The sequence below is a fragment of the Harmonia axyridis genome, chromosome 6 (assembly GCF_914767665.1).
Source record: "Harmonia axyridis chromosome 6, icHarAxyr1.1, whole genome shotgun sequence".
NCBI lineage: Eukaryota > Metazoa > Arthropoda > Insecta > Coleoptera > Coccinellidae > Harmonia > Harmonia axyridis.
This window is the reverse complement of record NC_059506.1, coordinates 28,248,977-28,273,256: the sequence shown is the minus strand read 5'-3', so window position 1 is coordinate 28,273,256 and position 24,280 is coordinate 28,248,977. Positions and strand designations below refer to the sequence as shown.

The 24,280-nt window shown below is 31.4% G+C and overlaps 3 protein-coding genes and 1 long non-coding RNA gene across 6 annotated transcripts; 2 read left to right on the top strand and 2 right to left on the bottom strand.

The window, feature by feature from the left end:
- The first annotated feature begins 1,044 nt into the window (after nucleotides 1-1,044).
- Nucleotides 1,045-1,568, top strand: LOC123681981 (RNA polymerase II transcriptional coactivator-like). Its single transcript, XM_045620358.1, has 2 exons — nucleotides 1,045-1,210; nucleotides 1,263-1,568. The coding sequence occupies exons 1-2, from the start codon at nucleotides 1,154-1,156 to the stop codon at nucleotides 1,503-1,505; spliced, it is 300 nt and encodes a 99-aa protein (XP_045476314.1). The 5' UTR covers nucleotides 1,045-1,153; the 3' UTR covers nucleotides 1,506-1,568.
- Nucleotides 1,569-1,956: 388 nt separating this feature from the next.
- On the top strand, nucleotides 1,957-3,850 carry LOC123681980 (GTPase Era, mitochondrial). The gene is made up of 6 exons (XM_045620357.1): nucleotides 1,957-2,234; nucleotides 2,288-2,412; nucleotides 2,469-2,643; nucleotides 2,700-2,871; nucleotides 2,955-3,158; nucleotides 3,618-3,850. Exons 1-6 carry the CDS (start codon nucleotides 2,037-2,039, stop codon nucleotides 3,794-3,796), a joined length of 1,053 nt encoding a protein of 350 aa, XP_045476313.1. The 5' UTR covers nucleotides 1,957-2,036; the 3' UTR covers nucleotides 3,797-3,850.
- A 60-nt stretch (nucleotides 3,851-3,910) lies between these two features.
- On the bottom strand, nucleotides 3,911-14,382 carry LOC123681979 (serine/threonine-protein kinase ATR-like). Its single transcript, XM_045620356.1, has 23 exons — nucleotides 12,435-14,382; nucleotides 11,818-12,384; nucleotides 11,046-11,726; nucleotides 10,147-10,994; nucleotides 9,985-10,093; nucleotides 9,697-9,932; nucleotides 9,416-9,641; nucleotides 9,134-9,319; nucleotides 8,933-9,076; nucleotides 8,710-8,880; nucleotides 8,127-8,361; nucleotides 7,826-8,073; nucleotides 7,606-7,776; nucleotides 7,354-7,544; nucleotides 7,172-7,301; nucleotides 6,729-7,073; nucleotides 6,397-6,674; nucleotides 5,979-6,191; nucleotides 5,641-5,870; nucleotides 5,439-5,590; nucleotides 5,226-5,385; nucleotides 4,929-5,167; nucleotides 3,911-4,186 (listed from the first exon to the last, which is right to left on the bottom strand). The coding sequence occupies exons 1-23, from the start codon at nucleotides 14,223-14,225 to the stop codon at nucleotides 4,010-4,012; spliced, it is 7,728 nt and encodes a 2,575-aa protein (XP_045476312.1). The 5' UTR covers nucleotides 14,226-14,382; the 3' UTR covers nucleotides 3,911-4,009.
- Nucleotides 14,383-15,845: 1,463 nt separating this feature from the next.
- LOC123682814 lies at nucleotides 15,846-17,692 on the bottom strand. 3 transcript variants are annotated; one of them, XR_006747883.1, is made up of 6 exons: nucleotides 17,243-17,692; nucleotides 17,014-17,139; nucleotides 16,719-16,958; nucleotides 16,130-16,626; nucleotides 15,979-16,073; nucleotides 15,846-15,895 (listed from the first exon to the last, which is right to left on the bottom strand). It is a non-coding gene; the product is annotated as an uncharacterized LOC123682814 (long non-coding RNA). The 3 variants fall into 3 exon arrangements; XR_006747884.1 differs by having other exon boundaries at nucleotides 16,130-16,615; XR_006747882.1 differs by having other exon boundaries at nucleotides 16,130-16,958.
- Nucleotides 17,693-24,280: the final 6,588 nt, after the last annotated feature.

The window sequence follows — 24,280 nt, the reverse complement described above, 5'->3', positions numbered from 1 at the left end:
GCTGGCAGTTTTCAAGTGGTAGACTGCGATAACTCAAAATGCTCTTTTTTGAGTTATCTCGTTGGCAACGATATGACATATAGTCAAATTGCCAACGAGATAACTCAAAAAAGAGCATTTTGAGTTATCGCAGCCTACCAATTGAAAACTGCCAGCTTGCATGCCAGGTGGTTCTTAAAATTTGAAACTGTGTGGTACTCAGAATAAGAGAGATAGGCCATACATATATTGTATATTCGAAATCAGGGGAAAAAGAGCTAGTCAAATATAGAAAAATATACAGGGTTGCCCACTCTGTATATATTTCGTTTTATGAAATCATTTTAAAAAACAGTAGTCGGTTTCGTGAAACTTTTGTAGAAAACATTTTTTTGTACCTCTTTCATTAACAAAGTTAAAGGGGGGGTCAAATTATGGTGAAAAACCCGGTACATTTCGAGGAACATGAGGGAGTGCAATGGTAGAAACAGCCATTTTGTCTAGGTACTGTTGCACATCTCTCGATGTTTTTGAATATAATAAATAAAAACTGTGAAATTAATGTACTTTAAATGTGAGAATAAATTTTGAATCTGAATTTGAAATTATGGCCTCTAATGAAAATGTCTAAAGGTGTTAAATCACAAGATCTCGGTGGCCTATTGTGAGCAATTCTTCAAGAAGTAACACGGCCAGGAAACTTTGACCTTGCAAAATTGCGATTTTTTTCATTGCTTGTTGAAGATGGATATTAGGCCAATTGAAAAGTCCCCAGTCTGATGCAGAGATGTAATTGATATTACAGTTTGTTCAATATTTCAGTGAGGTTTCGCATCCAAGTGAACGAGGTTGGTACAACTCAATTTTGTCATTAAACCCACAGAATACTAAATATATATTAAACCACAGTCAACAACATTGAACTGTTGGTGAACTTGAAATTTACAACTGGCCATTAGAGTATAGTATAAATTATTATATTCCACATAGAGAAAGGAGAAAGGTTTATTTGTCTATGATATTCCATGTTCTGAGCTGTCATATCGATGATTTTTGCCCGGTAACTGGCAGTTTTAACCTCAATTTTTCCAGAAAGAATCGATCTTCAAGAGGGTAGTTATCTTTCGTGTTTGTTTGTTCAATTCTGATAAAACCACACCTGCTCCTGGAAATTATGCCGAAAAATAAGAAGAAAGCAGATTCTTCAGACTCTGATTCTGGCCCAGAAGACGTAAGTTTAACAGAAATGTAATTTATTTTTTTATTACATTAATTCATTTTAGAGAGGTCCAGCTAAGAAACAGAAGAAAACTCCAGAAGAGGAAAACTCATGGGACCTAGGTAAAAACCGTTTCGTTAAACTTTCCGAATTCAAGGGTAAATGGTATGTCAACATCAGAGAATTCTACGAAGCTAATGGAGAGTTGAAACCTGGCAAGAAAGGTATCATGCTAACTATGGAACAATGGCAAAAGTTTAAAGGAATTGTTGGGGATGTTGATGAGGCCATCAAGAAGAATGTTTAATGTTATCAAACACTATGTGAATTTTATTCCTTCAACTTGTAAATAAATCAGTAACCGAGTTTATGAAGACTATTCATTAACCCAAAATTACATTATCTTGGGCTAGTTTTATAACTGAAATAAATAAGAAGTAACACCAAATGTAGGTAAACTAATTGATCTAGCTTTATAGTAGTAACCAAGTTTATGAAGACAATTAATTAACCAAAAATTACATTATCAGCCTGAGCTAGTTTTATAATATGAAATAAATAAGAAGTAGGTTAATTAATTGAGCTAGCTTTGACTAATGACTCATGTCGGTGCCTTCGAGCCCCCTTCAATATTCGTCCATGAGCTAGCAATATTTTCAAATAAATCTGTTGGGAATAATAGGCTATTCCATCGAAATTATTAATTACTGAAGATTTGGGCATATGGCTCATTCTTTTTCCGAAAATTCAACGTAAGATGGCAGCACCACCGTTCCAATGTTTTTACTTCTCTAACCTCTCGAAATCAGTTCAAAATTAAAACGGAGAAGAACTTACAATGAATCCATTCTATAAAACGTTAAAACCATCATGTAATTTTGGAAATATCCAATTAATCCTAAGATTTCTGAGAACAGCTCCCAAGGAAATTGTTACTGTAGAAGAAACTCCAAAAACAAAACTTCTGAAAGTTTCTATCATTGGTATGCCCAATGCTGGAAAGAGCACCTTAATAAATGCTTTGATGGATAGAAAAGTGAAAAAATTTCCTATAAGGAACTACGTAAAACTTATTTTCAATTTTTTTAGGTATGTCCTGTATCTTCCAAAGTACATACAACAAAAAAAAGATCTGTTGCGATTTTCACGGAAGATGATACTCAAGTAGTTCTTTTAGATACGCCTGGAGTTGTATCGCTAAAGGAATGGAAAAAGTAAGATAAAAGTACTACCTTTTCGGGCAAGATAATAAAGTCTGCGTTAATTTTAGATTTGACTTGAATAGATCTTTTGTAAGAGATGGAATTAATAGTATGTATCAAGCTAATATAGTAGGCGTAGTTCATGATGTAAGCAATCCTTGGACGAGAGAAAGGATAGATATTAAATTACTACATATGTTAGAAGAACTCAAGAAAAGGCCAAGTTTTTTGGTTTTAAATAAGGTTAATTATTAAGTTTCATAAATTAAATTTCTATCAACTCGCCCATATTATTTTAGATTGATAAGGTGAAGCAAAAGAGAAAATTATTAGAATTAACAAGAAAACTCACAGACAATAGATTGGAGGGAAAACTCTCGGAAGAAAATTTAGAAGCAAGTGAAGACGATGTTGATGTAATCAAGGGATGGCCATATTTCAAAGAAATATTTATGTTGTCATCTTTAGAAGGTATTCATTGTACCCTTGATTATATACATTTCATATGATGATCATGTATATAGAAAGTTTCTTTTCAATGATAATTTTTTAAGGTAATGGTGTTGAAGATCTGAGAAAATACCTGATCAAACAAGCAAAACCTGGACATTGGATGTACCCAGCTGAAAAATTCACAAACGAAGAACCTGAAAACTTAATTGTTTCTACTGTTAGAGCCAAGTTATTAGATTTTTTGCCTAAAGAAGTACCCTATAATTTAGAATCCACCATGGAATTTTTTGAAACACAGGAAAACGGTAACACAATAAATCTATTATAAGTGAAAATTTACTGATAAATTATACATGATTTTTATTTAGTAATGGTTTATTAAATCGTAAGTGTTTTGCTGAATTATAGCGTTGTCAGATATAGGTTAAAATATAAATTCTGAAAGCATTGTAACTATCCGATAATTAATGGCAATAGATGTATTTTGGATTTGATTTAAATTCACAATACATATAGCAAACTTTCACAATTAAAAAATTATCAGGAGTTTTGCATGCTTGTTCAAATTCGTATTCACGTAATTTTTTTAATGAATATAAATAATTAATAAATAAACATTACTTAGAAAATCAGAATATTTTCATAATATAATATTTCACATTAAAAAAAATTCTTTTTATCTTTAAGAGATATTGGCAAACTTTATTTCCAATAAATCTGCTAGGTTTTATGGAATATCTTAAAGAGTTAGTATCTTTTCGCAGGGAAAATTGCAAGTGTAGTTCTTGTAACATGTCCCACTGAGAGAATAGCCAGATTAGTAGCGGGAGGATCAGACGGAAGACTACAAAGAATCACAGCAGCTTGTCAAGAAGAGTTACAAAATGCTTTTAGAAACTTTGTTAAACTAAAAATAGTTGTGGAAGCGAAACCAAAAAAATAATTAGATTTACTTGATTGTATATATTATAAATAAATTTTATTGCTATTACACTCATTAGTTCTCTTACTGAGATGTATAAATCCGTCGGTATCATAGGTTTGTGATTGACGAAAAAATGGACAACATTATTTTATTATAGATATTACAAAAGACAATACAAAATAAATAACTATAACGTTTAACATAAAAAGCATAAATTAGATGGATGAATTTTCACAAAAATGCTCCCCACCCATAATACATCTGGCATAAATTGTCAATATTCATTGCTTCTTTGATTAAATAATTCGTTTGACCTTCTATTGACAACGGTGAAAGAGATTGGGTCCTTCCTCTATACTTGATAACTCCTTGAAGTCTAAGTTCGATGTTTTTAATATGTTCAAAGGCCTGAGAAAAAATTAATTAAAAATTTATACAAAAAAAAAAAATTTGTATGAATATCATCACGTTAGGAAAAAACATTGATGTGTACATTTTTCCTCTGTTAATCAGACATGTTCAAGTGTACCTGAATATCTGTATAAACCATGCACTTTGGTGAAATGCTATAACACTCATATAGGGTATGGTCCGTATATCGCCGAGAATTTCAGAGCGGTAACTACTGTTTTTCAATGTTTGAGGTAACCTCCTTCGTATTTACGGACCGCTTGGCACTTATCAATGGTCAATCAAATCAAATCAAAATAATTTTGGAGGTTATAAATGGTTGATCACTTTTAATTTGTAAATAATGGCTCTGAAGGGTATTTGTTCCATAATTGAAATAAAAAAGTTTTTTCGTGTTAGATGTCATGGAAAATATTCATAAACATTAATCTGAAAATTAAAATGACAACTTCCAACGGGAGTGGGCGTGGTTACCATACCTAACCAGAATAAAAGTACAGTTGCTCTGGTAACAAATAACTCACCGAAGTTGGAGGAAATAGTCACCGGTTTTCAAGGAATTTGACATATACGGACCACCAACTTACTAACAATAGTAACCAAGGTGATATACGAACCAAACCCATAATGAATAAAAATGCACATACCAAATCCTATACTATATAATGTAAAGTTTCCAAGGGAGGACCCCAGCCGGACAATTTTTTTATTAAATTTGCATAACCAAAGAGTGACTTACCTGTTCATTGGTTCTTTCTGCCCCAGTTGCTTGAACTTGTATTCTTGGCCAAGAAACCAAAGGATCATACACAAACGGTGTGACTATAGACATAAGAGTTGTAGTATTTGTTCTTAACACTCCAAGAGTACAAATGCAAGATTTTCTAAACATTCCTTCAACACCAAGAGGACCCATAGCTGCCACCATATTATGTGTTAGTCTAAAAGGAACTCTTTCAGGATATTCCAAAGATTCACCTTTAAAAATATAAAATATAGATATTATTTACTTAGAAGAGATTTTTTAGCTACCTACCCTTATTGAACAAACAATTGAAGTCTACATGTACTGTATCTCCCGATGTTGAATCTATAGAAATATTTTCTCCGTGTCGATCCCCTAAGCCAAGAATATAACCAACCATCGACATTACTGCAGTAGTTCTAATGAACGCAGTTCTTGCAGTCAACCAACTCTGAAAAGCATAATATTAATAATCTATGATAAAAATAAACTGTCAATATATACTTGGGCATCTGGGAAGTTCCTCCTGAACCATTCTCCAAGAATAGGTGGATGTCGTACTATCAATCTTTTAACAAATACATCTCTTTTCTTCGATAAGGGATCCTTCAAATCACAGACGACTTGTCTAAGTTCGGAGTTTCGCATTCCAAGGCCTTCAAAATAAAGGTTATTGTCCATCTCTTTCACAACATAATTATCTTACCATTTTGGTTATAAAGAGCCATCAGTATTGGCCTGAGGCCAAGAAGGTTCGGAACCCATTCTATGAGTCCGCACTCTTCGTTCAGTGGTGCTACGGAATATAACCTTATATTCAGTCTTCTTTCTCTGGCTTCGGCATCACGTGTAAGCAACTGATTAACAATATCATTAAACTCCATCAGTCTGAAGTCTTTCCTCAAATCATCTTTAGGTTTCAACATTTGAATATAACTGAAAGTGTTATTAACAAATCAAGTATCAGGTTGGGTTAGGTTAGGATAAGTTAGATGACAGGTTGAGTTATATGTCAGGTTGGTTAGGTTAAGAAGAGACTATTACCCTTTGCCATCACTTCCTTTCAAAATAATTTTTCGTGGCCTCTGAAGACTTGTTAATATTGTCATCTCATCCTGTATTCCAATAATGTGAACGTATTGATTCGGAAAAGGATTATGTTGATCGGAATTCTTGAAATCTGGATTTGGTAGGACTAGTTTCCTAAACTTATGTGTAGGAATCATTATTTCACTGAAATTACTTTTACTGAGCATCCTGCAACCAAATGAATCAGATTATTGAATTTATAAAAATTCATTCCTTTATAATAACACATTGAACTGAATTAATTTCAAATAATTTTTGATTTCATTTGAATTTTATCCAGTTTGAATTCAATTTAAGTTTAATTAAAATTTTAAACAAATATAACTATAATTTATTCAAAGAATTTAAAATGAAATTTAAGAAATGATTTAACCTTGGTAAGCTCCTCAGTAGATGGTTCACCGAGACTGTGGACATGTCATTAGGTATATCTTTATTACACAACTCTATCAGTTTTTCCGCTAGAGCAGTGAAGTCCTTGATGAGATCAACCATAGGAGGGGATCTGAGTTTTGGATCATTAAATATTTCACTGCATCTCTTAACCCTCATAGCGTAGCTAGATTTCATGATCGGAATCAACATCCACAATGTTTGTTGTGGGTAATGCAACAATAATTTTATAATTATTGATTTGAGTTCGATGTAAACCTAAAAATTAAATAACTAGTACCATAATAAAGTAATTAATCTTTCAGTAACAACCTCTTTTTGAGGATGACATATTCTTGAAACAAGTTGAGAAAAAGCAGTCAAGAAGATGTAAACCGGCAATTTCTGAAGGAAATTATCAATTAAGTGAGTCATCTTCAATAGGTTTGTTTTTCTCTCTTCCCTTATTTTGGGTTGTGTAACATCTAGCAATCTAGTACCATAATCGAACCAAATAGACAGAAGTCTAGGCAAAGATTGGTAAACAAAATTACTGCCATATAGAAGGGAACTACCAAAATAGTTTATCATTACAATTTGCACATCACTAGCTTTTGAATCCCTCTCTTCCTGTGGCAAAGCCTGGAATCTTCGATCATAGTACTGACCTAAACACACCTAGAATATAATGGTCAAGTTATTTCTCACCTTAAAAGATCGTAATTCATAAAATTCAAAATTGTGATTTTGTGTATTCCAAACCTATCATATCTTACCAAACTTTTTTCCCAACCTTTATGTACTTCAAAAGCATCCTTGTAATTTTGTAAGGTAATATCAGCTTCAACATTAGAGGTACTGTCATTATATGTCGCTATTAATAATCTTGCTTCAGCACAAAGTTTCCTACAAAATTTTCGTTATCAAATAGATAAATTTTTTTCATACAAATAACAACCTTTGTGCGAGACTTAAAGAATCGAAATTCTTCTGATTACCAGGGAGAATTTTGTCCAAACCTCTTCGTAAGGTCGTCATAGCTTGTTCGTTTTCTTCTCGAAGCCAGTGTAGTCTAGCCTTTTCGATAAAAAGTTCAGTTGGGGCATACTCTTCAGCTTTCAAGGTGTAAGTGTAAGCTTGCTGATGTACCTGTTAATGGATAGAAAATGATATCAAAGAAATAATTCGTAAGTAATATTCTATATCTCACTCTAGCAGATCTGGCAGTTTTAGCGCTAAGCAACCAACATTCCCCTAAAAGAGCATCTATATAAGGAACTGCGTTGGGTAACTTTTCCTGGAGTAATTTCTTCCCCTGTTCTAATGCCACTCGCCTCAAACACAAAATAGGTTCCATTATCCTTATAGATTCTTGTACTACCTGAAACAATTCATTCAGCTCCAAAATAGCTCAAAATAACTTGATTTACCTTCAACCTTAATTCCCATTCACTTTTCAAGTCATTAATAACTTTTTCTATGAGTTTATTATCGTTTTGTTGAACCAATAAGTTATGAATACATTTTTCCACTTGTTGTAACTCATTCAAGGTATGTAATCGTGCAATGTAGCCGTAGCCATGCTGGTAAGCACCTTCTTCTAAGCTTGAAGCTCCAAGGGAATTTACTTGTTGTAATTTCAAGGATTCTAAGGTACATTTGAACTTTTGTCTCTCCCCTAAAATATTAGAAATGTATAAATTGCATAATGATATAGACTTGAATGTGTACCTTTATTGAAATGAATTAGAGCTCTTCCTATTTGGACACCCCAATTTTTGTTATTCTTGAGTTCTGGTTTCTCCAAAAGTGTGTTTAATTGATCGAAACTTCCTAATCTCCATAACGGTTCAGCTTGCATTTCCAGTAGCATATTTCCGTAGTAATCATAGGTATTCAAAGTACCGTAGACAAAATTTAGAGCTGTATTTACATTATCCAAGTCCAAATAGCATTGCATTAATCCCTATTCAAATATAACAATAAATTTTCTTTTTGCGTGTTTACAAAAGCAGATAAAGAAATTTTGAATTGAATCAATAATTGATGAGTTATGATCTTTTAACACATAGACTGCCAAGCAAGAATTGTGAAAATTGCACCAAGGGACAACACTTATTTAAGATTTGGCAGTTTGTTTCGCATTTGCAAAACAAATTAGTTCATGGAGTAGCAGGGAAAAAATTTAAAAATATTTTGAAAGAAGCAATAATTGAAATTATAATAATAATCTCTTATAATCATTAAAAATCAACTTGTAATATTGAGCATATTTTGACACAAGATTGGCCACTTTTCAAATTGACCAACTAACCTGAATATGTCGAAACTTTAGAGGTGGTTTAATTCTTTCGTAACACGCTGCTGCATCTGCCAATTTACCTGAAACTTCAAGTGCTAAAATTCGATCTTCGATTGTCGGCTCAGTGTTACGCAAAGCTATGGTACCGGCAACGCCATCTGGCTCGTCTAATTGAGCATATATCTGAAAAATCAGGTATATTATTGGTTTAATCACTTATTGTTCAAAAATAAACCTCAGCTAGAAATGATAAGTTATCTGTCATTTCAACCAAATTTTCTGTGATGAAGTCTTCAAGGTACATCAAAGCTCGTGGGTATTCTCCACATTGGTAGTTACATTTTGCCAGTTGCAGTTTACAGAATCTGCTGAAAAAGTTCTAAAACAAATTATATAGTTGAGATATTTTCATGAAGGGAATAAGAGGTATATCTACCTTTATCTTCTTGAAATTAGGATCATTTCTGCCTGCTACTCTCTTAAGGCACTGCCACTCTCTCAACCACCTATCTATGAAGTCAAGAAGTATGAAGACAGTTTTTGTACATTGATTTTTCCAAAACTCCTTCTGAGATACAGACTGAGAAACAATATTAGCACCAGGTAGTGGTACAGTCACCACCTAAAATTAAGTAATGAAAAAATCTAGAAATCATCTATACCTTCTACAATAGAGAACACCTTTGGCTAAAACTGTTTCACATTAAAATAAACTTACGTTAATGATAGAGCTATCCAATTCATGTTTAGTATTGAATGAGCTTAAAACTGCTTGAAACTCTTCATAAGCAGCTTCTTCACAGTTACCTTCAATCAGGCCATGCAACAGAATATGCGGTAAAAAGTGCATGAGGATTCTTTCTCCTTCTTTCATGCTAGGAAGACAACCTTCTAGCAGTGTCTTCCTTTCAGTTGGAAACTTAGAAATCATACTACAGGCCCAACTAAAAAAAATTAAATTTAGTACACAAAATTATTTCCAACAATATTTTATATTACTTATAGAGCCATGACTGAAAAGAAGAACCCAAGTTGGATCCAAATATTGGCACTGTGTAATCGAAACTCAATGAGTTCAAAGCTGAAATATAACGTGAGGATAATAATGGTTTCATCAATTCTTGTTGAGCTTCTGAAAATTGTGTCCAAATTGAATGTTTGCTACTTCTTTCATCAGGTGAAATTTGGTATGTTTTCAAGATTTCTTGAATAGCTAAAGCTGTACGATCCATGTTCTACAAAAACTATAAATAAAATCTATGAATTGTAATAAAAATTCATACCTACCACAGCATTGGTTTCCGCCTGAAGGGCCTTGACCAATTCATTCAAAGCATTTATAACGAAATTGTCTTCGTAAATAAAAAATGAAAATTCTCGAGTATCATGGACATATCTAGAAAAAGATAAAATATAAATGAACCCTTCAACAAATGAATGCTTACTAACCTCCGTGGAAGATGACTTGGTTCCAAAGCTCCCAATTCACCAATAACCTCTGCACAAGCCAATTTTAAATGTTTGTCTTTTTCTCGACAACTCAATGTTAAGACATCGATCAATTCTACAATAGCATCATCTATACCGTTGTAGCCAAGAATCATTTTATCCAACTCTTCCCTGTTTTTTTCTAATAATAAATTTAATTCCTTCATTCCCTCCACCCTTATTTCAATCGTTTCATGAGATAAATATTTCAAAAGCCACTTGATCTTCTGCTTGAAAGTATAGCCATCAACCTCAGAGAGGTATGATTGTAATTTATCAGATACCGAAGAGCAAATGGTTGTATTCTTCATAAAAAACAGATCTTTAATATGATCACTCAGTTTAGTTTCATTTTCACATATCAAATAAGTGTAAATTTTGTTTATGTCTTTGGCGCAATAATTCATGAGGGGTTGCAGTGATTTGAATATCGTGGCTAGTTGAGGACCCAACATTTCTACTTCGCAACTTTTGAGAAAAGTGAACCACACAGCTGCAACTAATACTGGGTATTTTTTATAATCGACAGTTTGAAGCATTGAAATTATCTTGAACCTCAATGGGGTAATATGTTTGGATCCCATAAAGTCAAATATTCGTGACAAACTCATTAATGCTTCGCTGTGATCAGTCTCATCAGAAATGAGAGTGTTGAGGAAAAATTGTAGTACTCCAAGGAAGTGTGAATGCAGGTATTCTGGGATATTTGTTGTACTTTTTTCAGTATCTTCCTTAACAAGTAGTTTAAGAGCTAAGACTACTTCCTTGTTCTTCTTATGGAAATGTAGAAGTAGGTTGTTTAAAATAACCTATAATTCAAAGGATAAAATAAGGCAGTTTAATGAACATGAGAAACTTACTCTAAAATTTTTTCTTCTTAAACTCTCCCCACTCAATCCAGTTGTTTTTTCCACATACGTCATAACAGCTTTATAAACTCCACTTGTTTCTTGATTCAAAAATGTGTGTATGAATATATAACCATATTTACTGGCTAAAAGCTCGGGAAGTTCAACATCCATAATAGCTGCCATTTCTTCAATAAGTTTATCGACACTTGGTAAAGTTTTAATTTTAGAAATCAAAAACGGTAATAAATATTGACACTCTTTGGTAACAAAATCTTTCACAGCCAATCCAAAAATCATTGAAATTCTTTTCAATGATGTACTCATTCTGTATTTTAGTGCTAAAAAGTTGACTACACACAAGTGGATCAAAGTGTCACAGATTGCTTTTGTATGAGATACATATATCTGAATTGGTGTTTTTTTATGTATTTCTGCTAAATAGTAAAGCCTATTGATAGCTATAGGAAAATATTTGGATGTGGGCACCATAATAAAATAAAGAATGATTTTAAATAGAGGTGAAACGGTATGTTCATTTTTCATTTCGATAAGAGACCTTATCGATGTTAGTAGAGCATCTTGCAGTTCGAAATTTGAATACTTTATTGACTTCTTAGTTAGTTCTAGCATGGTTTCTAACACTTTATCTAGAAATTCATTCTTGTCATATTGAGAGATTTTTGGGTGGTCCTGAAATCAAAATTGATGGTTATTATTTATTTTTAAGTACAGAATTCTTTATAGGATTTGTGTGAATTATCACTCATAAAATTATATTTACCTGACTAATTTCTAGGATAGAACCAATATTCCTTGCTAGTGTTGATCTTATTTTGGGATCACTATCTCCAAGTTTTTCAAGCCAAATTTTAACATTATCAGAAGAAACAAATGTATGTACATGACTAGCAATGGTTGGCAATATCTGTAAGGCACAAATCTTCGCAGGTGCTTCTCGTTTTTCAAGAACTGCCAGAGTTTTTCTTATTATATCATTAGATAAAGAACCAACATCAAATTTATTGTGGCAAAAATTCAAAAACAGAGCTGGATTATCGTCCTTTCCCAATTTTTTAAAATTACCTAATTTTTCAACTTTTTCAGTTGCGTTTTTAATTCCTATATCACATCTTTCACAATATATTTTAATGGATAATCTTCCTGCATCATTTAAACTAATTTCTTTGACGTAATCACAATATGAGGTACATAAAATTGTTTTTGAAATAGATATCGCAGCTTCTAATCTACTTCCTTTACCATCATTCAAATTGGGTATGAAGACTTCATTGAAATATGATTCTGATCTTGAAAATATTGATATTATATGGGGAATCATATTCAATATCTATAAAAAGAAATTATTTATACAAAGTTAAAAAAAATTAATATACTCACTTCAACTTCAACAACTTCATCTGAAGCTTTGTGAATGTTATTACAAATTTTTAATAACCCAAACTGAATAACATCAATATGACTTCCATTCAAGTTTTGTAGATATCCACAACTTAGAGCCTCTAAATAATATCTTAAATAACGTATGGACTGAACTTTTGAAAATTTAGTCCTCCTCATTTTTGTGTATAATTCCAGAATAGTTTTTTTACAACTGAAACTATCAGTGAATCCTATGAGTTGATTTGGTAAATGATTTTCATTACTAAATATATCTGGTATCAAATAAGGATAAGCAAGTATCGTAAATATAATATCCAAATTTCTGGTTTTTGAAAGGAGCATGAAATTAACCAGAAAAATTGAATACGATTCTTGAAACTCATCATCAACACTGACTTCCACACAATCTGATAATTTCTTTATGAAATTAAAGAAGAAAGGTACTTCCTTGAAAAAAATCAAAGAAACATCTATAAGAGATTTGTTATTTATTAAGAAATTCTGTACTTCTATTGCTATTTCAAGGAGCATTTCTGATAATTTATTGAAAAAGTCTAAAAATTCATTCAAATGTGTGTGGTTTTCTTCACTTTTACGCAAGAATACCTCACAGAATATATTCCATTCCTTGCTTATACTTTCTTCATAAACTTTGATTTCTTTTCCACATTTCAATTGAGAACAATACTTCAAAATAGAATCTTTAACTCTATTCTTCAACAAACATATTTTATAGAAGTTTAGTGTGGTTATATGTTCTATAAGGAAATCTTCTTGTACATCCACATTCAATTTCTGAAAATGAGGTACTAACACTCTTAAAAACTGCTCAGAAGCAGTATATTTACAAGACGTCTTCAACATAATATTATATAAAGAGAGAGTTAATCTTTTGCTCTTAAAGGATCCATCTTTGATAAATTCAAAATTTTTATATACCACCAATATCACATGTTCTAAGAAAGAGTATTGAGTCTCATTCAAACTTATACTTCCATCATAAACTCCACAAACTATATTTTCAAAATATAAGTAGAACTTTTGTAAAATGATCTCAATATTTCTGCTGAAATTTCTATGTAATTTCAATTGCTCAACAATCATACCATATAGCTCTAAAATATTTATCTTCAAACTAATAGTACCTCTATTTAAAAGAGACATGTAATCATTCAAAATTCTCTCTATTTCTTCTCCAAAATTATAAAACAAGAAGCAATCCACTACAATAGGTTGAATTATTTGAGTGATGTTATTTAAGAGATTAATACATATGGTCCTTGATGTGATTTCTACAAATATAGGACTCAAATCAATTTTGTTCTTAAATTCCTCATGATCCATTGGAATGAAAATCTCTAAAACTTCCTTTTCAATATTTTCTTCCAAATAGAATTTTTTCAGTGTATTAAGAGCTTTTCCATATTCAATTACAATATCTCTATACATATTTGGCTGTGTCTTTGATAACTCTATCAAAATATATTTCTGTACATCTATAAGAGATTCATGTATTTTAGAGAGCTTGCGACCACTCATCGCATAGAAAAATCGTCCTAATATCCAAGTGGTGAAAGACTTATACATATTGGCTATTTTTTGGTACTCAGAAAATGAAAGTGAAGGATCTTTTTCATGAACGAAAGTATTTTCAAACACGCTGGACTTTATAATTGATACAAGTCTAGTTACAGACTCCTCTTTTTTGAAGACATCAGGCATTATCATTGTATCGTTGAGCACTTTCCATGATGGAAATGCAAAAATTGTCTCTTCTATGGAAGTCATTCTTTCGATTAATGCGAATCTTTCTGGAATTGAAAATTTCTTTGGACTACATTTGATGCTTTATGTTAAGTTACTTCAACACACTTTCTACTTGGTTTCAATTTGTTTTTATTCCATGTTTTGATTCAAATTTGAATAGGTTAATACGATAACAACTTCCCGCTGATTTTTTAGAACTACGAGACAGAAGCACTAATTCAAATTTCATTCATGTCTAAAGAAATGTTGAATTATTGAATGAAACCGAAATAAATTTTCAAATTTCTAGATTGCGACTTAAAACAGATATAAACTAATTGTTTTATTCTGAAATTTTTTATCAGTGATATGCAAGTTTGAGTTAAAAAAGAGTCTACGAATTTTTAGACCTACCATACTATTCTATGTGAAGCATAGACCTTATATCACATGGACAGGCCCTAACGTGACTTTCACGAAGAGTTCGCGTCAGGCTGAATATGAAAGAGAGAGATGCAGCTAGATGAGTCAATGTCAAAATCATATGACCAAAACATTGGACTTACGTTTTGAAAATCTTGAATTTTTCTTTTATTCTGAATGAAACTCATTGTTATTTTGATATATTGGAATTCTAGCAATGTAAACGAGGGTTAGAATTGCTTGAAATCTTTCTTATATTAATCTATTTTCGACTATCAAACGTTTAATTTTTGTTTGAGAATTTATGGAAAAAGCTATAATAAATAATATTTTTATTATTTATATACCAAGAAAGGAAAGCATTTTTTCCTTAGGTATGTATATAGTCTTTTCTACTACTTTTAAGGTCGTCATTTTTATCAGTCAGGGAGGAAAATGGTACTTCTACTCCTGCCGGGAGGAAAACATTTTTCCTTCCTTCTTTAGGGGCGAGAATGAAGTTTTCTATTAAGATAGTAGAAAAAATATATTTTTTTATTATATCGCAACTTAAAATGAAAATAATTTTCATATATTTTTATCAAGTGAAAATCGTTATATTATGTTATTATTGAGTGAAGATGATCATTCTTTCAAATGTTTGGTTGGAATAATCAATTCAATATAGGCTAATTCTTAAATATAACCATTTAAAGATTCAAAATGAAAGTATACTGCTTAGTAATCACCTATTTGTGTTGTTCTATTTTATTACTTTGGCTTTCGACAACCAAAATTCTAAGTACAAATATTATTGATGGTAGAATGAAAAATCATTTTTACAAACAATTTTAGCGTTTAAATACAATCAGTTATGTCTATTACATTTCATTCCTCAATTTTCTATTACTTCCAACTAGTTTAGTTCAAGTCACTTATCAATTTGATAATAGTAAAATCTTTCAAAAAATTGTTTCCAGATAACACAGGCAATTAAAAAAAAGAGAGTTTATGAAGAATTGTATTCATTAAGTGTTCATTGCTGTTCAAAATACATTATTACAATAAATGATTTAAAAATGGTCCGACTCTAGCCTATCAGCGCATGAGGAAGAACATATTCCCAGTCGGATTTCTCACTCTCCACTAAGGAGGATATTCACTCTTCCAATCATTTAATATCCAGGATATTGAAAAATATCAGGATTGAGCTCTTCCTCTTCTTAGTTCTAAACTCCTCCAAATCTTGAAATTTATGAATCTTCTTCTCCTTATCTCTCCAAGGATCAGTTATGATACATTCATTTTTCCTGAAAAATACATATTATAACGTTATAAGTTGTTGTTCACATATGTTAAAAGTAATTTTCAACTAAATAACAATTTAAGATACCCATTTTCAGCCTTTCAGTGAATGAGCTTCCCTAAAGATGAATTTTTAAGCCACGGCACAGAATATGTTCCTCATTTAGTATGGCAATCTAAAAACTGAAAATTTCAAACTATTTGATCTTCATATTTGGTTTTTCTTGAATTGAACTTACATTATTATCGTTTAAATCACACCTAGTATCATAAGTATTTATGGACTTGTCTGTACCAAACCAACTGTTGTGTTCTTAAGATCAATAATATCATGTCTTATTTCCATTCTATGTCTTATTGTATCATTTGGTATCATGTCCCTTTCAGATTTTCCAGCTGCTGTTCACTTCAGAGCTGTATGTTATTATGCTCCTAATTATTGAGTACATTTTTTCTTATTATTCACATTTATGTTTTTAATCGATAATATCCTATTTAACATTGAGATTATTGGTTTTCTTTGGATGTTTCTCTCAGATATTACTTCGTCTAGTGTTCCATTCTTGGAAATCCTCATTCCCAGGTTTCTAATTTCTAGTATTTCAAATATTAGTATTCAATCTGGGGGAAAAATCTTCCATGGCAGCAGCAGAGGATTTTGATATTATAAACAGTTGTACCGTCTCTAGTTGCCCCATCTCTTGCTGTTTTGTCTCTGGCTGGTCCTGTTCAATTTCTTTTGCAATAATTATTTATATGAATGAATAAAATAAGGGACGGAAAATAAATAGATATTTCACATCCATAAAAAATAAAATATTAATGTACCTTCAATATTATCTTCAAGACATTTATCTCCATAATTTAATCTCTCAGGCATATAATTGGAGAAACTGAAAACTGAAGAAATAACATCTTTTTTCAGAGTTTTTGTACCATGAATATTAATAAATTATGTTGATGAAAACGGTTGCTGCATATTTTCAACAAGGAAAAAGGGTTGAAATCAATTCTTCTTCAGCTTTCATCTACTGTTCCCTTAATTCGCATCCTTTGGAAAACTGTGAACTGATATTTCCTTTATGTATGAATTCAGAGGGTATTAAAAGAAATAAATACTTACGAATGAAATTTCAACTTTTGGCTTTTTTCTAATTTCGCTGTACAATTGAAGGCTGCACGAGTGTGAGGCATTTTATTTGAAAATTAGTTCTTTTGGTGCTTTGAATTTCGCAATAGCAGATGGATTCTAGAAAAACATGAGCTTTCAATTAATTTTCAAGATGAAATCGGCCTTTCAATAAGTTTCATGAACTTATTGAAATCCGATAAAGATTTCACGGAATACTTACCGCTAATTCCTTTTATTAGAATGTTCAACACTTTTACAAATCGAATCAATCAGATTAACTATGTGTTCAATTCAGAATGAGAGAAAAATTAGCGATTTTCTGAATGTGAGTTCAATGTTTTGATCATATGATTTTGACGTTGACTCATCTAGCTCCATCTCTCTCTTTCATATGCGGCATGCCAGAATTTCTCTCTAAGGGCCTGTCCATTTGATATTAGAGAGTTATTGCAACGCACAAATAAGCGATCTTTTATTACAGGATCTCTTATTTTGACATGTACGCATGCGCATTGTGTCAGATATTAAGGATTGTCTAAATCTAAAATACAGGCCTCCCTTACTTTATTTAAATACAGGCGACCAACTTTTATTTAAGGATCCTTTATTTTGACAGATATCTGTTTATGTCGAATATTTGCCGTCGTTATTCAGCAAGAACTAACCTATAAATATTTGTAGCTGTTTAGGTAAACAAAGTGATGAAGTAAACTTTTTGAGAAATTTGCATTTTATTTCTTGATTTTGGGTATCTGTGGGAACCATTTCATTCGAGGAAAAAAATGTGCTCTTAATAACGAATTTTTCAAGAACTTATACGATTCTCAACAAAACACCATATTTAATTTGATCCTACTGAGAGAATTAAAAATAATAGTGATAAATCCTGAATTTTATTAGAAATAAGAATTTACCTATATGTATAATGTAGTATTGTTACAGAATGCTACTGCATACTGAATATTATTTTTTTTTATATTGAATATAAGTAATTTATTCTGTAATATGGACACACCAATGGGATTGTTTTGTAAGAAAAATAATAAACTTGTTACCTAAGTACTTTTTTATATATTGGATCAATATAGCATAAAAAAAGCAAATCACAATGCAGAACCAAATTAATTATCAGTAATGTTATTATAAAATTATACGTTAAGTACACTTTTTTCAAAATCATTGTAGGAAAAGGTACAAAAATACATAATTCTGTTAAACAAAATAATCTTCCAATACTGGTGGTTTTACATAAAAAGAAATACTGGATTACTTCCATTCAAACAGGTACATAAAGTAGACTGATATTTTACATAGTGATGATACTTTGTCAACAAGTTTCTCTAATAGTTCCATCGATAAAACCCCAGTAGTTTGGTACAGCTCCTCCCATATAACGAATTGGTAGACTAAAAACGAATTAAGGTAATATATAATTTAAGTTCAATTCAGCTAATAGCTTACCTGTACATATAGCTGATAACTATTTTTATAAAGCCACTTATGTGCATTCAAATTATCTTAGAAGTGTCCATGATTTTCCACAATGAAGTTTGCAGTTATAAAAATAAACTTCGATAATGATTGCGAGACTTGCAGTAAAAATTTTCCGAGTCAACTAGTCGATTTGTATCAATTGTTTTTGATATATTTTCTACACCAACTGTATCTATTATGAAAAATCAATTCCTCTATAATGGTCCCAGCTAAAATTGCTAACGCTATTTGTTCTTTCATTTTCGATTATGAACTTTTACCAAATGAATCATTCAATCATTTGATTTATCAGAATACAAAATAAAGGTGAATAAATATAAATATGTCAAATTTAAAGATCTGTCACTTTACTGACTTTCGTTAAAAGCATCTTGCAATAGTTCACTTTTAACGTCCACGATAGAGGATCCTTTATTACAGGATCCTTTAATAAAAGATCGCTTATTTGTGCGTTGCAATAACTCTCTATTAGGTCTATGATGTGAAGCTAGATATATTCTGTGTTCTGTGGGTGAAACCGCTAGTGCTAGCCACAGAATACTAAATATATTGATAGCATTGGCAACAGATGTGACGTCACAAACACTCAGCATACACGGTATACATCATATATATCACGATGTAAAAATTTTATTCTCATAATAAGCCAATCACCGGTCGACTTTTAGAATAATTGACCATATTCACCGTCGCCATATTGTTATGCGACAATACCAACTACCCAGTGTTCCCAACGGAGAAGTATTGAGTTTACTACAAAAATACCGCTAATATCAAAAATACTATCAGCCATAAAGACTATTCTTCCACTGACTATTTCCAAAAATGGAGCGAAGCATTCATTTATACACTCGGCCACAATTAATTTGTTCAGAAAACCACCTTTCACTAATCTTTTTATTTCCAAAAGGTGAAATTTTTGCACAATGTTGTCCCAAACAAGCCTATCTGGCGTAGCAGCCAGAAAAGGTACACATAAATTTCACTTATAAACTTTATATTGTGGAATTTTTCTAGTAAACTCAATATTTCTTCGTTGGGAACACTGGGTAGTTGGTATTGTCGCATAACAATATGGCGACGGTGAATATGGTCAATTAAATTTACAAGTTTTATAACCTAAACATCCGATTGTTTTCGTGTGGTGGAGAATGTAGTTTGTATTGTTCATTTTATTGTATTTGTATTCTATTTTAGGTTTCAGATAAATAAGATAAGGTCAGGTAATCCATCAGAAATTCAATTTAGATCATAATTAGTCTGGTATTTTCCTCAAATTGTATTTAATTGTACTAATATGTCTGGAATCACTGGGAAATCTGTTGATATGACATATGAAATTAAATTCAGATGCAAATATCCATCTTGCCTTAATTTCTCTTCCCGCAATTCTACTAAAAATGAAATAAGATTTTTCAATTTTCCTAGAAACCCTGTTAGGTTATTATCCTGGAAGAAAGCCTGTTTAATTAACCCATCCAAAAACTGTTCAAATTTTCATGTGTGTGAAAATCATTTTCTTCCTTGTGATTATAATAATCCTTCAAATCCAGTTAGATTAAAGTTCAATTCTGTTCCTCGACCTGCAATAGAATTTCAAATTCATCATGATCATCCCTATAATTCCAGAACTTCTTTAAATATTTCTTCTTGTATAGAAAATGTAGACGATTCCAACAATAACCATCTACATGATTTCGAACTTTTGTATCAAATTCATCACGATCATTCTTATATCTCCAGAACTTCTTTAAATGATTCTTTCCTTATAGAAAATAGCTCCAGAACTTCTTTGAATAATTCTTCTCTCATAGAAAATATTAAGGATTCCAACATTAATAACCTATGTGATCCAGACTATCAAGAAATCTCTGCGTCTTTACCTGATATCCTGATATCAAATATTACTGAGAGTCCATCTTGTTCTAAACCAGGTATTAATGGTAATTCATCTTTAGATGAGAATGAATCAGGATATTTGCTGAAATCAAATCTTCCCAAATCAGGTATATCAGCTGATCAAGCAGCAATGTATAAAATTCATAGGAATGTTTCTTCAAAACTATCTAAGCTGAAGTCAACATTAAGAAATACACGTAGTCAGTTGAATGCATTGAGAAATATGAATGATGATGGCACCTAGTCTGGCTAGGTTTGGATACGCACTGGGAAATCTATCTCGTCTGGTGAGCCCAGAAACAGCAATGACAGCATACCATGCATATGTACATAGCAGGATCAGATATGGGATCGTGATCTGGAGCAACTCAAGCGAAATCGACAATTCTGTTGCTGCAGAAGAGATGTCTAAGAAGTACCCTGAGACTCGAGAGCTGCCGAAAACACTTTGTGGAATATGGTATTTTAACAGTGGTCTCATTATATATATATATGAAGGAGCCCTTTTTGTTGCCAACAATCCTCCATTCTTTCATGAAATGGAAAAAAGCACAAATACGCCACTAGAGCCAAAGAACATCTGAACGTGCCCTCATTGAGTTTCTCATACTCTCGTGAAGATTTATGATAAAATACCTGATGAGATCAAACAGCTGCCTCAGAAAAGGATGGAGAGAGTACTTTTCAACTACATGAAGGACAGACCGTACTATTCATTGAATAAATTTTTAAACACTTGATTCTTGAATGTTTTTAACATAGATTGTTTAGGGACACCTTGTTTGTGATTGTATATGTTTGTGCCTTTTGTTTCTATTTTACATTTTTTATATTGACTAGCTCTACACCCTAACAGGGTAATTTGTATTGGAGTATTTAAATAAATGATGATGATGAGGAAGATAGATTCATCGAACCGAAGTTTTATCTTTCATGTATGTGTAGAAATTTTAATATTGCTTCAGAAATATATCAATTCAGTTGTTCATCAGATGGAATTTTATGAAGTAGGTATAAAAATCTCTCAATATAATGTATATTATGTATTGATTTTTATAAATAATTATTATTTTAAGCAAATATGTAAATTTCCTTTGATAAATAAAACTTTTCAATGATATTTTTTGTTTTAATTCGAAATTATAACAACATAACCTAAAATAAATACTGTTAATATTCCAACAATTTCAATGAATTGTCATACCATTCATATTCAAATTTTCCCGCCATGTAAAACATCTACATATGTATGTGTTTTACATGTTTTATATGTGTGATGGCGGACAAAATATCGTCCATATTAGTCTAAGATCCCGATATAGAACGACCTTCACCGAGATGCTTATTTGATAAAACGTATTTTATATTTAATTTAACATGTCAATAAATATATCACATATGGGTTGCCTAACAAATTTCAGTCCAGAGTAGGTTTAATTAATAATTAAAAAAAATTTTTTTTTCGAACATTGCACCGGTTTGCTTATTAGATAAATTCTATACCAATCGAAAGTATGAAGCCCATATAATGTGCAAACGTTAGGTTGCCTATTTTTTTCCGGTCACAACTCTCGGTTGCCAGGTATAAACAGGTCAATCTATATTAGCATTTTGCAACCGTCTGATTATTTAATCAAAATCAATATGATTAAAGATTATTTTATTATGAACACGGTGGTATAGGGTTGCCTGCGAAAAATCAGTCCAGAATCCCGGTTGTCGAATTTTGAAAAGTTAAATATTGCTGCGAGTGAGTACACAGCATAGCAGCTGTTTGAAGTCCGTCCAGTGAATGAAAGATTATGCTATTTGTTCTTGGAAATGAAAAGGATAGCGATAGACTCGTATATGCATGCATCATTTTGGAGCAGATAATTATCAAAATAGATGAATAGTTATTTAATTATTTTTAAAATCAATTAATTATATATGTGTGTATATTTTTATGTGACACTAAATGAAAAGGATAGCGATAGACTCGTGTATGCGTGCATCATTTTGGAGTAGATAATTTTTGAAATAGAGGAATAGTTATTTAATTTTTTTTTAATCAATTAATTATTTATGTGTGTATATTTTTTATGTGACACTAAAGTATCTTTACTAAAAAAGAAGGTTATAGTAATACATATATAATACTAATCTTGCAAATTTCATCTTTATTATTAGACGACAAAATGAAAAACAATTAAAATAATACTTCTGTTTATCATAAAAAATTATAAATACAAACATTTTTTGAAATCATTCAGGTTCCGAGTCATCGGACATATAACTATCATCTCCAACTTGTGTATCTTCGTCGTCATCATCACAGATGGCGCTGCATTAGATTTTAACATTATTCAGAATACACTTTATTATAATGTCTGTTATGGTTAAATTTGACTTCATGAAAAGGATATACAGTACAGATGTGTTCAGATTCGAAAATAAAACAAGATTTTATTTCAAAATTTGAACGACAAAAAAAAAAGGAAAAAAAAACCGAACAAAAACAAATAGGATCAAAATAGCAAATATAAACAAACAAATTTATATATTTAAATAAACAAAAAGATATAAATAGAAATAAAAACTAAAATCTTTCGGATAAAAATAACATTAAATAAAGAAATAAAAATACTACAGTTGAACATAAAAAAAATAATTGAAATATCAGTATCAATCTGCAGTCAAATCATCGTCTTTAACATCCATACATAAATTTTCACAATCCAGGGAATCGAGCATATTTTTTGTAGGTTGAAAACGACAACACCTATCTCTTTAAGTCCTTCTTTAGCATGTTATAATAATGCTATATTTTATTTAGAAATCTGTTTCTATTTTTTGTTTTGATGCGGTTAATAGCCGAAAATATTCTCTTGCATTTGGCATTCGAAATCTGAAATATGCAGCCACCCAAATTTGTCGATGAAATTCCAGTTAGACATATTTTTTTCCACTTAATAGAATACCAAATGTGAGATAATGGTATATTTTCAACGGAAGTTAACACACCATCTGTTTTCAATGAGGCACCCTTCGGATATTCCATCATTCTTCGTATTTATTCTCAGCCGACAGAAGTTTTTGATTTTATTATGTTCAATAGGAACGTTCTTCTAGAAACACGTAGAACGTAGAACCTCAATGAGAATGAACAATGAATTGATTCAAAGAAACAGTCTAGACATCCGAATTTCCATATTCCCAATCGTCTCGGTTATATTTTTTAAAACTACCAAAATCTACCAAAGGATTTCTTCCTACTAAAAACTACATGAAAATGCGAAAAATCTACTAAAAAAGTGGATTTCTACTAAATCTGATCACACTGTATACGAGTCTATCGCTATCCTTTTCATTTCCAAGAACAAATAGCATGCGCACTACCTTTCTTTCACTGGACGGACTTCAAACAGCTGCTATGCTGTGTACTCACTCGCAGCAATATTCAACTTTTCAAAATTCGACAACCGAGATTCTGGACTGATTTTTCGCAGGCAACCCTATACCACCGTGTTCATAATAAAATAATCTTTAATCATATTGATTTTGATTAAATAATCAGACCGTTGCAAAATGCTAGTATAGATTGACCTGTTTATACCTGGCAACCGAGAGTTGTGACCGGAAAAAAATAGGCAACCTAACGTTTGAACATTCTATGGGCTTCATACTTTCGATTGGTATAGAATTTATCTAATAAGCAAACCGGTGCAATGTTCGAAAAAAAAATTTTTTTTTATTATTAATTAAACCTACTCTGGACTGAAATTTGTTAGGCAACCCATATGTGATATATTTATTGACATGTTAAATTAAATATAAAATACGTTTTATCAAATAAGCATCTCGGTGAAGGTCGTTCTATATCGGG

Excerpts from the sequence above, each read along its gene's own strand:
- LOC123681981 (XM_045620358.1), top strand. The coding sequence starts at position 1,154 with ATGCCGAAAAATAAGAAGAAAGCAGATTCTTCAGACTCTGATTCTGGC. Across the intron at positions 1,211-1,262 it reads CTGATTCTGGCCCAGAAGAC|AGAGGTCCAGCTAAGAAACA; the intron begins GTAAGTTTAACA and ends AATTCATTTTAG.
- LOC123681979 (XM_045620356.1), bottom strand. The coding sequence starts at position 14,225 with ATGACTTCCATAGAAGAGACAATTTTTGCATTTCCATCATGGAAAGTG. Across the intron at positions 6,675-6,728 it reads TATGTCATCCTCAAAAAGAG|GTTTACATCGAACTCAAATC; the intron begins GTTGTTACTGAA and ends TTTAATTTTTAG. Across the intron at positions 5,871-5,978 it reads AAAGGAAGTGATGGCAAAGG|TTATATTCAAATGTTGAAAC; the intron begins GTAATAGTCTCT and ends TAACACTTTCAG.
- LOC123681980 (XM_045620357.1), top strand. The coding sequence starts at position 2,037 with ATGAATCCATTCTATAAAACGTTAAAACCATCATGTAATTTTGGAAAT. Across the intron at positions 2,644-2,699 it reads GTTTTTTGGTTTTAAATAAG|ATTGATAAGGTGAAGCAAAA; the intron begins GTTAATTATTAA and ends ATATTATTTTAG. Across the intron at positions 2,872-2,954 it reads TATGTTGTCATCTTTAGAAG|GTAATGGTGTTGAAGATCTG; the intron begins GTATTCATTGTA and ends TAATTTTTTAAG.